Genomic DNA, 16387 nt, shown 5'->3' with positions numbered 1-16387 from the left:
GGAATAATTCTTGAGCACAGAGCTAGGACTCACCCCTGAGCTCCACCGGGTATGGCCCCAAATCAAACAAACCCAAAAAATAAGAAGAATACTAGTAAATAATAAAACGTAGGCTAAGTAGCAGGAAGTCTGCAGGCACACGGACCTCGTTCATTTTTATTGAAAGAAACAGCCAAAGCGTGTTAGCTGACAGGTCAGACCAGCCAGGTATGTGACCCACACACCTCCTGCCCAGTCTGGGGGCCAGGCAAGGCCACCGGGCGGGGCCAACCCAAGCAGGGGGACTGAGATGAGTTTGGAAGAAGCAGGAGGCTGGGGCGCGCAGAGGGGGCTCGCCGGCTGTCACATTGTTGCAACAGGCTTCACAGCCTCCCCCACGCGGGGAGGCCGAGGGCCACGTGCCAGCCCGTGCAGCGTCCCGTCCCAGCAGGAAAAACCCACCAGAGGAAACGGAAGCTCCGGGGTCGATCGGGGACCCCCTGGGCTCGCACGAGGCAGCCGGGGGGTCGGGGTGTGGGGGGAGGGCTGGGGAAGGGGCGGAGGGCCGGGCCGGGGGGCGGGGAGCCGAGGCCGGCAGGTGACCGCATTGAAGGTTGTCCCCGCGTCCCGGGGACGCCGAGCGGACGCGCGCGCTGGGGGCCTCGGCCCTCGGTGCACCCGGAGGGCCGCTGCTGGCCGCTGACCACTGCGGTGCCCACTCGGAGGGGCCGTGGCGGCGTAGAGGGGTCCCGGCAAGCCCCGGCGTGGCCCCAGACCCTCCAGCCACTCGGCCAGGGGGCGCCCGCCCCCAGCCCCGCTCCTCACCTTCAGGGTCCACAGCCGCGTCCGCTGCCCACGCCGCCCGGCCGCGATCAGTACCGCTGCCCCCACCCAGAGCCCCGCCATTGTCACCCCGATGGCTAGGCGAGCCGCTGACCTCTCACCCCGCCGAGCGGGGGCGGAGAAGGGGTGTGTCGAGGCCTCGGCCAATCAGGAGCCGGGAGCCCGAGGCCCCGCCCCCGACGGCGCGGGAGGGGCGGGGGGAGTCCCGCTGCAGCGGCGAGGCCGCGGGAGGGCCGGAGCGATCGGGCGGGCGCGAGGACCCGGCGGGCGCCGGGCGGGCGGGCGCGTGGGTCCCGCGGCCCCGGGGGAACCTGTCCTTCCGCCCGGCGCCGGGTGCTGCCACTCGCCGCGGGGCTCGCCTGCGGCCGCCTCCTCCGCAGCCCTCCGGACGCGCCGGGCGTGCTCCCGCCGAGGGCTGGGGTCCGAGCAGACGCGCCCCGGGGAGAGGACGGGAGGGCCCCGCGCTGTGCTCAGCTGTCCCGGGCGGAGACCCGCCGACCCCGCGCGCCCGGCACCCTCCGAAGTGCCGCCCCGGCCCGGCCCGGCGCCCCCGGCCTTCATCCAGCGGAACCCTGATGAGTGGGTGCCTAACGCACCCCCCCCCCCCTTGGAACGCCTCGGCCAGGCGAAGTTGCGCCCCTCCGAGCTGGCTTGCAGCCGGGGCTGGCCGTCTTGGACTTCTGTTCCAGCGTGGGGAGTGGGGGTTCGGAGGGGGAGGGGAGACGGGGGAAGCCCCACCCGGGCACTCCCCACCCTGCTCTGACTCTCTGGCCTGCGGGTGCCCGGGGCGGGGGTGGAGGGTGAGACGAAGCGCCCCGCCGGCTGCTCCGCGGTGCTCCCAGCTCCTGGGTGCTGAGACAGATGCCCTAAGCCTGCCCTCGCCCCTCGCTCCCTGTTACTGGGAATGTTGTCGATACACAGAGCAAGAACCGCTCGCCAGCCAGTTGTTTTCACCAGTAAGGGAAGGGAGCATCAGGAGGGGGCAAGGGCAAAGGAAGTGGACAGTCCAGGGGAGGGTGTGGGGCTGCCGTTAATAGTACCGTGAGAGTTAATGGGGCCACAATTTTAAAGTTTTGAATACATAAATGCACGAAGCATCAGTCTTGTCTGATCTTTCACTCTGCCAGCCTTGGGGTTTCTGCTCCAAAACGTTCTGTTTCCCCAACAGCGGTCTTTTGTGTTTCGTTTGGGGGCCACACCCGTCAGTGCTCAGGGCTTACTCCTGACTCCATGCCCAGGGCTCACTCCTGGCAGCTTCGGGGACAACGTGAGGTGTTGGGGATAGAACCCGGGTCACCTGTGCGCAAGGCAAGCCCCCTGTCACTCTACTACTCTACTATCTCTTGCGCCTCTGCAACAGGCATCTTTGGGGGGGAGGGGAGGGAGGAGGGCCACCCACAGTGGTGCTCAGGGCTACTCCTGGCTCTGCACTCATCACTCCTGGCCATGCCCAGGGTCTGCATGGGATGCCAGGGATTGAACCTGGGGCAGCCATGTATCAGGTGAATGCCCTACCCACTGTGCTATCACTCCAGCACCTCCAACAGTCCTCGAGAGAGCTACAGAGCCAAGGCTGATGGAGAGGCATAAGTCAGGGAGCCTGGCGAATGCCCAGACAAACAAACAGAATCTTGCGGGTGTCTGAGAGGAATCGCTAAAACCAAAGTAGGAACTTTCATGACAGACAAAGCAAACACATGCCCATTTCACAAGATTTCACCCATTTACTGCCCGCCCGTGAAACTTTGTTTTTTTCCCTCCCCTTAACTTCCTCCCCTTTTTGCCCTTGGATTGGGTCTCCTCTCTGCCTCCTCCCATACACCTTTCGTCCAGGAAAGGCACTTGCAGCAGAAACCGCTGGTTCCAAAATATTTACCCTCTGCGGTAAGAGAGTGCCAGAGATTCCACTGGAGCACAGACCGCACGGAACTACAGGCTTTTAACTACAGCCGCTAAGAACGGGGGCCAGTGTAGCATCAGGGTCTGTGTCTTGGATATTCCCTCCCAGCAGTGGAGGGGCACAGAGCATCGGGCAAGATCTGGGCAGCAAAAGCCAACCTGGCAGTGCTGGCCTGGGAGATGGGGTGGTGGGAAGGGCGCCTGCCTTGCAGCTGGCCAGCCTGGGTTCCTCATTGGCATTTCTGCCTCTGCTGTCTCAGAAAACTGAATCCAAACTGGAACATGAAATGGATGGTGACTCTTCCCAGTGACAGCCAAGCCAGCCTGCCAACCAGCAGCTGGAATCCATGGGAAAGTGTTTCCCAAATCTTGGGCAGTGTTTCATGGCGCTTGTGCTTTTAAGGAACTCAAACACTTGACCTTATCTGAATGATTTCATTCATTTATCTGTTCATCATTTATCTGTTTATCCTTGTTTAAGACAACTTCTCAGTGACATCCTGAGATAGTTCTTTCCTATTTGTTGCCAACTCTGTGTTATCCTGGAATGCCAGGGACACAGTTATGACACTGGAAGTGGCCTTGAAAGTCATTAATCCCCAGAGTTGATTCCTGGTATGATAATACCACAGGTAGGGTGCTGGCCTTGCCCGCAGCTGACCCACCTTTGATCCCCAGCGTTATATATGGTCCCCCAAGCACTGCCAGGAGTGGTCCAAGTGCAGATCCAGGAGTAAGTATTGATCACCACAGGGTATGCCCCCACACACACCAAAAAGCAAGCAAACAAAAACAAAACCCAAGAATTCTGCAGGCACCTTTTATTTTTTGTTTGTTTGGTTTTTTGGTTTGGGGTCACATGTGGAGTGCTAAAGGGTTACTCCTGGCGGTGCTCGAGAGACCCTCTGGAGTGCCAGGGTTGCACCTGGACTGGCTGCGTGCAAGGCGAGTGCTCTGCCCACTGTTCTATCTCCCCAGCTCCTGCTGGCACCTTCTGACCAGTTTCATCTCCAGGGCGGCTCTTGAGAAACCGGGTACTAATCTTCCTCTCGGATCTTTGTATTTCATTACTCAACCGGACCCGCTCTCCTGTGTCATGACAGCCGCAGAGCCAAGGAGAGTGAGGGCTGGGGGTGGGGGGGTCCCGGTCCCCCGACACGCTCTGACGTGGAGCAGGGACTCTGCGTAGACTCCGTCCACTCTACAGGGAACTGCTTCCCGACGTCCTTGTGTGTCTGTTGGACCATGGACCAGCCTGCCCTGTCCGAGGGTGACGACTCCCACTGCGCCCCCCCCCCAGCTCACTGCCTGTGTTTCCTGAGTGCCAGGCTCCACCCACCCGCAGGGCGGGTCCCCAGGAGACAGATGTTGATCAGCCCATCCAATCGCCAAAACCCAGGGCACAGACCAATCGGGCAGATAGACCACTGTGTCCAGCCACTGGGCCGACAGTGACTCAAACTAGCCTGTCCACCTCTGCCGGCCCTTGAATCTCCCTGATCTTCTGTCCCATCCCGCAGAACCGGATAACGGGGTTCACAAGGAGAGGGTGCGAGAGTGATAGGGAGAGGGGAGACACACACACACACACACACACACACACACAGGTGAGCAAAAGCTTCTTTATTGTAACTTCACAGCGCTTACGCATGCTTAGGCTTCAATCATGCTTAAGCTTCAATCTACCTGTGTCACGGCCTTAAGGTAAAACTAGAAGTAACTAATGGCACCCGGGGCAGCTAGGGGAGATAACAGTCGATGTCCAGCAGGCTGGTCTATCTGTTCCTCTTGGCTAACCATTCTGCTCTTGAAAAATGTCCCAGTCCTCCAGCTCTTGTAAAATGGCTTTCTCGACCTGTGTATGCGAATGTTTGACCGCAAGCTACATGCTGAAGGCCCACTCACCACAGTCTTCCATCAGCAGCTGGAACCAGCAGCTAAGATGATGGCGCTGGGCAGGGAAACGACAGGAGGCCATGTGTGGATGCCGTCGTGTGCCACAAGCAAGAGGACGTGATGGCGGTGGGTTGACCAGCAGCATCCGGACTGGCCTCTGAACAGGGAGTCTGGTGCACTTCCGAAACCACATCAAGACTGTTTCTGGGACTGAGAGATGGCACCGTGGGGAGGGCACTTGCCTTGCACATGAGGGACCCAAGCTCAATCCCTGGCAGCCCAAATGGTCCCCTGAACCCTGCCAGGATGAATCCCTGTGTGCAGAGCAGGAGTCAACGCTGAGCATCTCCAGATATGGCCCAAACAAACAGACAAAGAGACGGTTTCTCTGATTGTTTTGTTTGGGGGGCCATGCCTGGCAGTGCTCAGGGGCTACTCCTGGCTCTGTGCTCAGAGATCACTCCTGTGGTGCTTGGGGAGCCAAGGAGTATTGGTGGTTGAATCCAGGTCTTTTGTATCGAAAGCAAGTGTTCTAGCCTTTTGAGCTCGCTCTCTCTATATATATATAGAATAGATGAATTCTACATTTTTAATGGGCATGGAGAGGTGGGAAGGGGGTGGGGCTACACCCGGCAGCACTCAGAGCTTACTGCTGGCTCTGTGCTCAGGGCTTACTCCTGTGATAGTCAGCAGACCATATGTGGTGCTGGGGATGGACTCGGGGTTGGCCGCACAATCTCGCCAGTCCCAATTATTGGGCTTCCCATCGAAGTTGTGGAGTTGTAATGCCCATGCTCGCTCGCTACGGATGGCACACCAAGCCGCGGGCTCTCTGACACTGGCCCGCTGTTAGCTGCAGACTTGCACAGACATTCCTACTGCTCAGAACAGCTTTTTTTCTTTTTCTTTTTTTCTTTTGTTTTGTTTTTGTTTATTTTGCTTTTTGGGTCACACCCAGCAATGCTCAGGCAAATGGCTTCCCCGTTATACTATGACTCTGGCCCTTTTCTTTCTTTTTTTTTTTTCCAGAACAGCTTTATTCCCCTGAGTGCATCCTGACCACCCTACCTGGGAAGAAGGGAGGAAGCTATATGGAACCGAGGAGCAAAAGTTTGGACTGTGACAGGAACTTGCTCATTTCCCCCTAATATCCAGGCTCCCCTTCACTCTTTTTCTGTTCTTCGGGGCCAGGAAGCACGTTGCCAGTGCCCGGCTCTGTGCTCAGGGCTCTCTCCTGGCAGGGCTAGAAAGAACCATGTGGGATGCTGGGGATTGAACAAAGTACACCTTACCCAGCGCACTTTGATTGGTTTTCCTTTCTCATCTCCTGTTCCCTCTGCTACAGGGAAGAAGACAATGTCATCACCCCAAACTGTGATACTACACTGAACGGTGAGATTCCAGAGATGCAGGGAGAAGGTGATTCTATTGTTCTCATCCTGCCCCTGGCCTGGCTTTCCCAATCACTACCCTCAAACAAAGGGAGAGATCCACACCCCCACATTCAGTAAGAAAGAGACAGATAATGGAGAAGAGAGATAGTACAGTGGGTAGGGTGTTTGCCTTGCAGAAGGCCAACCCAGGTTCAATCCCGGCATCCTACACAGTCCCCTGAGAATCACCAGAAGTAATTCCTGAGTATAGAGCCAGAAGTAACTCCTGAACATCACCAGTGTGACCCCAAAAGAGATTTTTTTTTAATTTTTATTAAATCACCATGTGGAAAGTTACAAAGTTCTCAGGTTTATGTCTCAGTTATGCAATATTCAAATACCCATCCATTCACCAGTGCCCATATTCCACCACCAAAAACCCCAGTATACCCCCCGCCCCCTCCCTCTCACCCCCCACTGTATAACTGATGAATTTCACTTCATTTTCTCTTTACCTTGATTACATTCCATATTTCAACACAAAACTCACTATTGTTGTTGGAGTTTCCCCCCAAGAAAGTCAGCCCTACTACCAAGGAAGCATTTGGTAATTAGTTTTCCATTAAAAGATTGTATGTTTTCAGTTTTTAGAAAAGGTCGCGCGGCCACTAATGCGACCACGCGGTTTGGAGTTGTCCCAGTCCCGCATCCCGGAGCCGTGTTAGTTGCTGCTTAGTGTCGCCGGGCTCCATCTGGAGAAGGTGTGGTGGCTGCACCTCCTCCGTCTGGATCCCTGGTGTTGCTGGCCCGGTCTCGGGTCCAGAGCATTCTCCGGCCACATTGCTCACCAGAATGCCCAGCTTCTTCTATGTTGAATGTGGCAAGATGGCGCCGAGGGTGGGTCGAGGCCGTGACTTCCGGCGGCCAGGGCCACCTGGAGACTGGGCTGGCGCTGCCAAAAGAGATTTTAAAAAAGAAGAAGAAAGGCAGATTCAGACTGCCTTTCAAAAGGGCAAAAGCTTAGAATCTGAGTTCTCATGCCTTTGGGTAAACAGATTCATATGCCCTGATGGCAATTGATACCGTACAACTTCTGTTCACCAATCTGCAATATTTACCAAACTATGAATGAATTTGCCCTTCACCCAGCCACTCCACTTTTCATTGTTGGTTTTGGGTCAAACCCAGCAGGGCTCAGGGCTTCCCTCTGCCTCTTTGTTCAAAGATCACTCTTGGCAGGCTCAGGTACCAGGAATCAATCCTGGGTCGGCTATGTGCAAGGGGAGTGCCCTACCTATTATACTATTGCCCCGGTCCCCCGGCCATTCCATTTTTGCAAATAAGCCTCAGAGACAACATGTAGCTGATCTTGAGTGTGCAGATTTATCCACACATGCAGTTCTTCATTATACCACAGTTTGTGAAACAAGGTGAAAGACTGGCCGAGATCCAAGTCTTGGAGCAAATGGGGGGATGGTTGAATAACATAAATCAGTTGTATCATGTATCACTGTCATCCCGTTGTTCATTGATTTGCTCAAGCGGGCACCAGTAACGTCTGTGAGACTTGTTACTGTTTTTGGCATATTGAATACACCATGGGTAGCTTGCCAGGCTCTGCCGTGCAGGCAGGATACTCTCGGTAGCTTACTGGACTCTCTAAGAGGGATGGAGAAATTGAACCCGGGTCGGCTACGTGCAAAGCAAATGCCCTACCTGCTGTGCTATCGCTCCAGCCGGAATATGATGTGGTCAGGGAGAGGGCCCGAAGGATCAGGGCACGGGTTTTGCATCCAGGAGGCCTCAGTCTAAACATCAGCACCTCATGGCCCCCTGATCACTGCCAGGTTTTGCATTACCCCAAAAAGCATATATGTATTTTTTGGGGGAGGGGTCACACCCAGCAATGCTCAGGAGTTACTCCTGGCTCTGCACTCAGGAATTACTCCTGACGGTGCTTGCCCTCCCCGCTGTGCTATCGCTCCAGCCCAGGCATATATGTACCATGTGGCTCCTGAAAGAATGAGATGATGCCACGGACTGACAGAGAGAAAGAAGCAACAGGAGCTTCCTCTGGAACTCGGACAAATGCTTGCAACATCCAAAGCTGAGCTGTGTGAGGAAGGTGCTTCATTTGGTCAACTGGGGGCTGGGGTGTGTGAGGGGAACAGACATCTGACCAGCCTGAAGTGGAAAGTGCACTTGGTAAGCTCTGGTCGTTCACAGACACAGCAACCGGAAATGAGGGGGCCCAGGGCTCTGCGTGGCAGGACTTGCTCACATAAGCATGTAGGGGCCCTAAGAGGGTCTACGAACACCCCACACTTGCAAGCAAAGGCTGAGTGTGGGCCAGAGAGAGCACTTGCCATGCATGCAGCCAAACCCAGTTCGATGCCCGGCACCCATTATGGTCTGCTGAGCCCCACCAGGAGTGATCCCTGAGCACAGAGCCAAGAATAAGCCCTGAGCACAGCTGGCTGTGTCCCCCACCAAAAAAAAAGATATGCTTTAAAAAATTCCTTTCCCGGAGGGGAGGGATACTGGGTTTATTGGTGATGGAGAACGGGCACTGGTGGAGGGATGTGTTTGTGAACATTGTATGAGAGAAAAACAAGTTCTAACATGTGTGAATCTGTATCTGTACCCTCATGGTGATTCACTTATTAAAGAATAAAATAAATTAAAAAAATATTCCTTTCCCTTGCAGGGGCTGGAGTGATAGTACAGCAGGTAGGGTGTTTGCCTTGCACTCGGCCGACTGGGTTTGATTCCCAACATCCCACATGGTCCCCTGAGCACCGCCAGGAGTAATTCCTAAGGGCAGAGCCAGGAGTAACCCTTGAGCATCGCCGGGTGTGATCCCCCCCAAAAAAATTCCTTTCCCTTGCAGTAGAAAAATTGCGATTACACCTTGCCCAAATTGTCAAAATGTCTATGGACAACATGTCACTAATGTGGACATCCTGAAGGTCAAACAAGCACAGTGGAGCTGAAGAGATGGCCCAGGGGATGAGTGCTCATCGTCTGCATGCAGCAGGCCCGGAGCTGACCGAACACTGACGGGAGCGACCCCCGAGAAGAGCCAGGAGGAGCACCTGAGCGCCTCCAGGTTCAGCTCAAATCAAACCAACGAAAAAGATACAGGCACCTCGAGACGTGCAGTGGAGACTAACGCATCATCATTTGTGCAGCATCGGAGGAGGCATCTGTCACCTGAATATGATCAGACATTAGGCACAAGCACCCACCACCCAAAAAGGAGTTTGGTCACACATCACCTCCTTTCTTTTTTTTTTTTTAAGGACACTTTGCTGTGCTCAGGGATTACTCCTGGCTGCACTCAGGGATCCCTCCTGGCAGGACCTGGGTACTATATGGGGATGTCAGGGATTGAACCCAGGTTGGTCAAGTGCAAGGCAAGCACCTTACCCACTGGACTATCACTCCAGCCCCCTATAATCAAACACTGAGAGGGAAAATATTCATGCAAGAAACTGACAATGTGGGGCTGGAGCGATAGCCCAGAGGGTAGGGCATTTGCCTTGCATGCGGCCGACCTGGGATGGACTCCCAGCATCCCATTTGGTCCCCTGAGCACCATCAGGAGTAATTCCTGAGTGCAGAGCCGGGTGTGACCCAAAAAGAAAAAGAAAAGAAAGAAAAGAAAGTAACCACCAGAATCATTCTCTTAAAATAAAAATTTTAATTCCAGTATTCGTCAAAACTGCCATTTGGGATAAAAATAAATAAATAAAAAAGACTCAGGCACAGTTCCAGATGAAAGAGACCAAAGGAAAAGTAAATGTGCTACGTGCACTGCAACCTCTAGTGGAGGAAAAAACAAATGCTGTTAGGACATTACCGAGGCGGCTGGCAAATCAGGATGTAGACAGCAGGAAATTCATAACCAGCGTTTCAGTGTGGAATTCCCTGAAGTTAATCAACATCACCGTGGTTATTAAGCGGGACATCCTTTTTTGAAAGGGGATTCCTGAGTATCTCGATATAAAGTTATGTAATGTATGCAGCTTATTTGCAAATAGTTTAGAGAACAGCAGAGAGCGAGCAGGCCAAAGCCATAGGACAACAGGGAGGGCGTTTTCCTTGCACGTGACGGACCCTGGTTCGATCCCCAGCATCCCATCTGTCCCCTGAGCACTGCCAGGAGTAATTCTTTTTTTTCTTCTTTTCTTTTTGGGTCACACCTGGTGATGCACAGGGCTTACTCCCAGCTCTGCACTCAGGAATCACCCATGGCAGTGCTCAGAGGACCATATGGGATGCTGGGAATCGAACTTGGGTCAGCCGCATGCAAGGCAAACGCCCTACCTGCTGTAATATTGCTCCAGCCCCACCAGGAGTAATTCTTGAGTGCAGAGCCAGGAATAAGCCCTGAGCATCACCGGGTGTGCTCCCCTCCACCTAAATAAAATAAAACAGAGAGAGAGGCACCAGATACTACAGTAGGTAGGGCATTGGCCTTGCATGCAACCGACCTGGATTCCATCCCTGGCATCCCACATGGAGTGATCCCTGACTGTAGAGCCAGGAGTAAGCCCTGAACAGAACTGAGTGTGGATCAAACACAAAACAGAAAAGCAAACGGGAACAAAAAGAGGGGCCAGAGAGATTGTACACTGGGTAGGACACTTGCCTTGCGCACAGCTGACCTGGATTCGATCCCCAACCTCCCATATGGTCCCCTGAGCCCACCAAGAGTAATTCCTGGGCACAGAGCCAGGAGTAACCTTGAGATTGCTGGGTGTGCCTCCCCCCCAAAAAGAGAAGGGGGGTCAGAGAGATAGAACAGCAGGAAAGCACTTGCCATGCACATGGTCAGCCCAGATTTGAAACTTACTTCTTAAAATGCGTATTTATAAGTAAACATGGATAACAGAAAAATGGATATTTGGGGGATTTTTTGGGTTAGTTTTCTTTGGGGGGATCCCCAGTAGTGCTCAGGAGACTGTATGTGGTTCTGGAGACCAAACTGGGGTCTGCCAAGTACAAGAGTCTTAACCCCTGTACTGTCTCCCCATCCCAGTTTATTTGTAGAGTCTTGCACCTTTCTTGTAAGTCTTAAGTTAGTTTCAAAGAACCTTCAAAGTGACCCTGATAATTTACCAACTTGCAAAGTGACTCTGGTAATTTCTATTCCCTCGCTATGAATGAGAAAGCCCATATGGTATCACATTCCATGGAGCTGGGGTGGGGGGTGCGGGGCAGCATTCCACAGTGCTCCTCTGCCTTTAGCCCCTCAAAGTACTGATGATGGGGCTGTGGGGGGGAGGGTTCTACATGGCAAGGATCGAACTCAGGCCTCACGCACCCTCAGCATGTGCTCTCTGTGACTGAACTGAATCTGTGACCTCTGCAGAGAGTCTCTGGACCTGTCAATATTTACTTGCTACAGGGGCTGGAGCGATAGCACAGCGGGGAGGGCGTTTGCCTTGCATGCGGCCAACCCAGGTTCTATTCCCAGCATCCCATATGGTCCCCCAGCACTGCCAGGAGTAATTCCTGAGTGCAGAGCCAGGAGTAACCCCTGTCATCACTGGGTGTGACCCAAAAAGAAAAAAAAATATTTACTTGCTACAGTCCAACCTTAAAGCTGATCCATTTTCTTTTTTTTTTTTTCTTTGTTACTCTTCTTCTTTTTTTTTTAATTTTTTTTAAAATTTTTTAATTTTTTATTGTGGAAAGTTACAAAGTTACAAAGTTTTCAGGTTTAAATCTCAGTTATACAATGCTCGAATACCCATCCCTTCACCAGTGCTCATATTCCACCACCAAGTATCCCAGTATAGCTCTACCCCGCCCCCTCACACCCCAAACCCCCCCTCGCCCCTAGCCCCCCCACCCTAAGCCCCCCCCCGCCTGTGTAACTAATAAATTTCACTTTACTTTCACTTTGATTGCATACAATATTTCAACAAAACTCACTATTATTGTTTGGAGAGTCTCTCCCCTAAAGTCAGACCTGCTGAAAAGGAAGCATTAGATAATTTGTTTTCCATTGCTGAGGATGAAGAAGTATGAGGTCGAGTGACCACACTTAGCGGCCTCTCAGTTTTGGGTTTCTGTAATTTAGTATTTTAGTAACTAAGTCCAGAGAGATATCTGCCAGAAGTTGCATCGTTGCCAACTTGTACTTCTCAGTTACATTATATTCCACATATGAGTGCAATCTTTCTATGTCTGTCTCTTTCTTTCTGACTCATTTCACTCAACATGATACTTTCCATGTTGATCCACTTGTATGCAAATTTCATGACTTCATGTTTCCTGACAGCTACATAGTATTCCATTGTGTAAATATACCAGAGTTTCTTTAGCCAATCATCTGTTTTCGGGCACTCTGGTTTTTTCCATATTGTGGCTATTGTGAACAGAGCGGCAATGAACATGGAAATGCAGATGTCATCTCTACTATACCTTTTTGCCTCTCCGGGATATATTCCCAGGAGTGGTATTGCTGGGTCAAATGGGAAAGCTGATCCATTTTCACCAAGTATAAATGAAATCTTATTATGGTTTAACATGCATTTCCTTTGCTATTAATGAGTTTGACCCCCATGCGTATATTTTTGGGTGGCTTATGTTTCTCTTATTAATGCCTGCTCACACATTTTGCTTTTGCTGCTGTTGACAACCCTTTTTTCGTTTTTTTTTTTTGCTTTTTGGGTCACACCCAGCGATGTACAGGAGTTACTCCTGGCTCATTCACTCAGGAATCACTCCCGCTGGTGCTCGGGGAACCATATGGGATGCTGGGAATCGAACCCTAGTTGGCCGCATGCAAGGCAAACGCCCGACCCACTGTGCTATCTCTCCAGCCCCTGGCGACCCATTTTAATGAATGAATTGGGTATATAAATTATTTGGGGGTGGAGTTGTTGTGTTTGGGGCAACACCCAGCAGTGCTCAGGACTGACTCCTGGCTCTGAGTGCTGGGATCACCCTGGGGAATAGCAGGAACACATGGGACGCAGGCATCAGACCCGCTCAGCCTCTGAGCACTGCACTGTCTGGAGCACTGTCGTCCCGTTGTGCATCGATTTGCTCAAGCGGGCACCAGTAACATCTCCATTGTGAGACTTGTTACGTTTTTGGCATATCGAATACACCACGGGGAGCTTGCCAGGCTCTGCCGTGCGGGCAGGATACTCTCAGTAGCTTGCTGGGCTATCTGAAAGAGATGGAAGAATCGAACCCAGGTCGGCCACATGCAAGGCAAACGCCCTACCCTCTGTGCTATCGCTCCAGTCTCTAGCAAGGCAAATGCCCTACCCCCGAATTCTTTCTTTTTTTTTTTTTCTGTGATGGGAAATCTGGATTCAGGCCCAGAGATTCCTGCATACTGGGCCTTGCATCCCAAGCTTAGCACTGAGCCCCAGTTCAGGACCCTCACTGATGCCCTTAGAACTGTTTCTGAGGGGGCGAACCAATAGTACAGTGGGGAGGGCGTTTGCCTTGCACTCGGCCAACCCGGGTTCAATCCCCAGCATCCCATATGGTCCCTGAGCACCTCCAGGAGTAATTCCTGAGCACAGAACCAGGAGTAACCCCTGAGCATCAATGGCTGTGACCCAAAGAAGAAAAAAAAAACCCTGCTTCTGAGTACCTCATCTGACCAACATGCTGTATATACAAGCGCCACTGTTTGACTGTAATCCAGTATGCAGGGGCTGAGGGTTCCCACAGGGAAGTGTGGGACTCATAGACAGTGTGTTTGTCCAGAGCAAACAAAATTATTGACAAGGTACCTACTAGAAAAAGGTCATGTCCTTTGCCCCAGAGTTCAGAAGCTGAAACAAACAAATGCTGTTCATGTGATCAAGTGACAATTGGACTGGAAACGGGGCAATCCCATTTCCAGTCCCAAAATCCCATTTCCAGACACCCCAAAGAAATGTGTGAAAATGGGGGCCGTGAGCTAATAAGAGGGTAAGGTGCTTGCTTTGCCTGTGACTAACCCCGGGTTGATCCCTGGCACTGCACAGGGTCTCCTGAACACCACCAGGAGTGACCCTGGAGTACACAGAGCCAGGAATAAGCCCTGGGCACTGCCAGGTGAGCCAAACACAAACAAAACAGAAAGAAACTGTAGCTAAACCTCCCTCATCTTCAAGCCATGGGCATTATTCTCCCTCCAACAGCTCTCTTGAAAGTTATGGGAGCAAGGGTGAAAATTCCAGTTAAAAAATTCAATCTCAGGGGCTGGAGCACTAGCACAGCGGGTAGGCTTTTACCTTGCACACCGCCAACCTGGTTCGATTCCCAGCATCTCATATGGTCCCCTGAGTACCGCCAGGAGTAACTCCTGATCACCGCCAGGAGTAACTCCTGCATGCATGACCCAGGGGTAACCCCTGTGCATCGCCGGGTTTGACCCCCCAAAAGAAAAAATATACAATCTTAGGGCCCAGCACGATAGTACAGTGGGGAGGACACTTGCCTTGCACACATCTGACCTGGGCTCAATCTCTGGCACCCCATGTAGTCCCCTGAGCCCCACCAAGAGTGATCCCTGGGTGCAGAGCCAGGTGAACCCCTGCTGAGCACACAGCCAGGTGTGCTCAAACACAAGCAACAAACAAAGGAATTGTACCTCATTCTCCCCTTTCTTCAAACCGCAGGCATTATTATCTGATAGTACCTTGAAAGTTATGAGAGCAGGGTTGAATGTTCCAGTGAACAATACGGTCTCACAGAGACACTGGATCACACCCCTTACTTCTACCTCACCTCTATTGTTTCCTTTCTCTGCTGTGACCATCTTTACTGGGCTTGACTCTCCTCAACTCCGAGTCTCTTTTTGCAAAAGACCCTCCTCCGAATAAATACCCAAGACAGAAAATGCTTTGTAATGCAAAGCATATCAACTTGCTTTTCTGGTCGTGGCCTTGCAGCATGGTTGAGCTAGAAGAGAACAAACACAGCAGCGCCCTTTTCAAATATCTCGTTTGCAGGATGCTGAAATCTAGAAAAGTTCACTGACCTATTCAAGCTCGTTGCTAAGTCAATACTAAGAGACATCGTCCCACTCATGTCTTGGATTTTTATCAAGAGACTTCAAAAAAAAGGGGGGGCTGGAGTGATAGCACAGCGGGTAAGTCGTTTGCCTTGCATGCAGCCGACCCGAGTTCGATTCCCAGCATCCCATATGGTCCCCTGAGCACCACCAGGGGTAATTCCTGAGCGCAGAGCCAGTAGTGACCCCTGAGCATCGCCAGGTGTGACCCAAAAAGAAAAAAAAATTCTCAGAGGGGCTGGAGCAATAGCACAGCGGGTAGGGCATTTGGCATGCACGAGGCCAACCCTGGTTCAATTCCAGTATCCCATATGGTCCCCCAAGCAACACCAGGAGTAATTCCTGAGTGTATAGCCAGGAGTAACCCCTGGGCATGGCCAGGTGTGACCAAAGAAGCCAAAACAAAAAAATCTCAGATAAACAAGAGCTGACAGCATATGCTATTACTAAACTGGCTCCGAATGAAATACTGAAAGGCCATTTATGTAAGTCAAACAGCTAATTGTAGAGGCAATAATTGCACACAGTAAAGTGCCAACACAGCCTCTAATATCAATAACTTCTCTGAATGTCAATAGGCTGAACTCTCCCAACAAAAGACATAGCATAGCGAAATGGATCAGGAAACAAAATTCATCCATTTGCTGCTCACAGGAAATACATCTAAAATCACAGGATAGACACAGGTTCAGAGTGAAAATATGGAAAACAATCATACAAGCCAAGAATAAACAGGGGGCTGGAGCGGTAGCATAGCAGGTAGGGTATTTGCCTTGCACGCGGCCAACCCAGGTTCGATTCCCAGCATCCCATACGGTTCCCTGAGCACCTCCAGGGGTAATTCCTGAGTGCAGAGCCAGGAGTGACCTCTGTGCATCATCACTCCCAAAAAGCAAAAAAAAAAAAAAAAAAAAGCCAAAACCAAAAAGTAAACAGAAAAAAGCTGGGACAGCATACTTTTATCAGGCCAAATGACATTCAATCTAAAGGGAAAAAAAGAGATAGGGGCTGAAGCAATAGCACAGTGGATAGGGCGTTTGCCTTGCATGCGGCCGACCCGGGTTCGATTCCCAGCATCCCATATGGTCCCCTGAGCACCGCCGGGAGTGATTCCTGAGTGTAGAGCCAGGAGTAACCCCTGTGCATCGCCAGGTGTGACCCAAAAAGCAAAATTAATTAATTAATTAATTAATTAAATTAAATAGAGATAGGGATGGACATTACTTACTGGTTAAGGGAACAATACATCAAGAACTTTAATTAATATATATGCACCAAATGTAGGAACAGCAAAATTTATAAGACTTTTGCTCTCAAACCTAAAGAAACATATGAATGGAAATATTCCACTGTCACCACTGGG

At 51.7% G+C, this 16387-nt stretch overlaps 1 protein-coding gene across 1 annotated transcript in view; it reads right to left on the bottom strand.

Moving 5' to 3' along the window:
- Positions 1 to 920, bottom strand: part of PCCA (propionyl-CoA carboxylase subunit alpha) — a 275284-nt gene extending 274364 nt beyond the window's left edge. Inside the window, exon 1 of the mRNA XM_055119924.1 lies at positions 805 to 920. Within this exon, the coding sequence (XP_054975899.1) occupies positions 805 to 885 (81 nt within the window). The 5' untranslated portion in view covers positions 886 to 920. The remainder of the gene's footprint in view (positions 1 to 804) is intronic.
- Positions 921 to 16387: the final 15467 nt, after the last annotated feature.

This window comes from Sorex araneus, chromosome 1 (genome assembly GCF_027595985.1).
Source record: "Sorex araneus isolate mSorAra2 chromosome 1, mSorAra2.pri, whole genome shotgun sequence".
Lineage (NCBI taxonomy): Eukaryota > Metazoa > Chordata > Mammalia > Eulipotyphla > Soricidae > Sorex > Sorex araneus.
The sequence above is the reverse complement of the archived record's forward strand: the minus strand, read 5'-3'. Positions and strand labels throughout refer to the sequence as shown.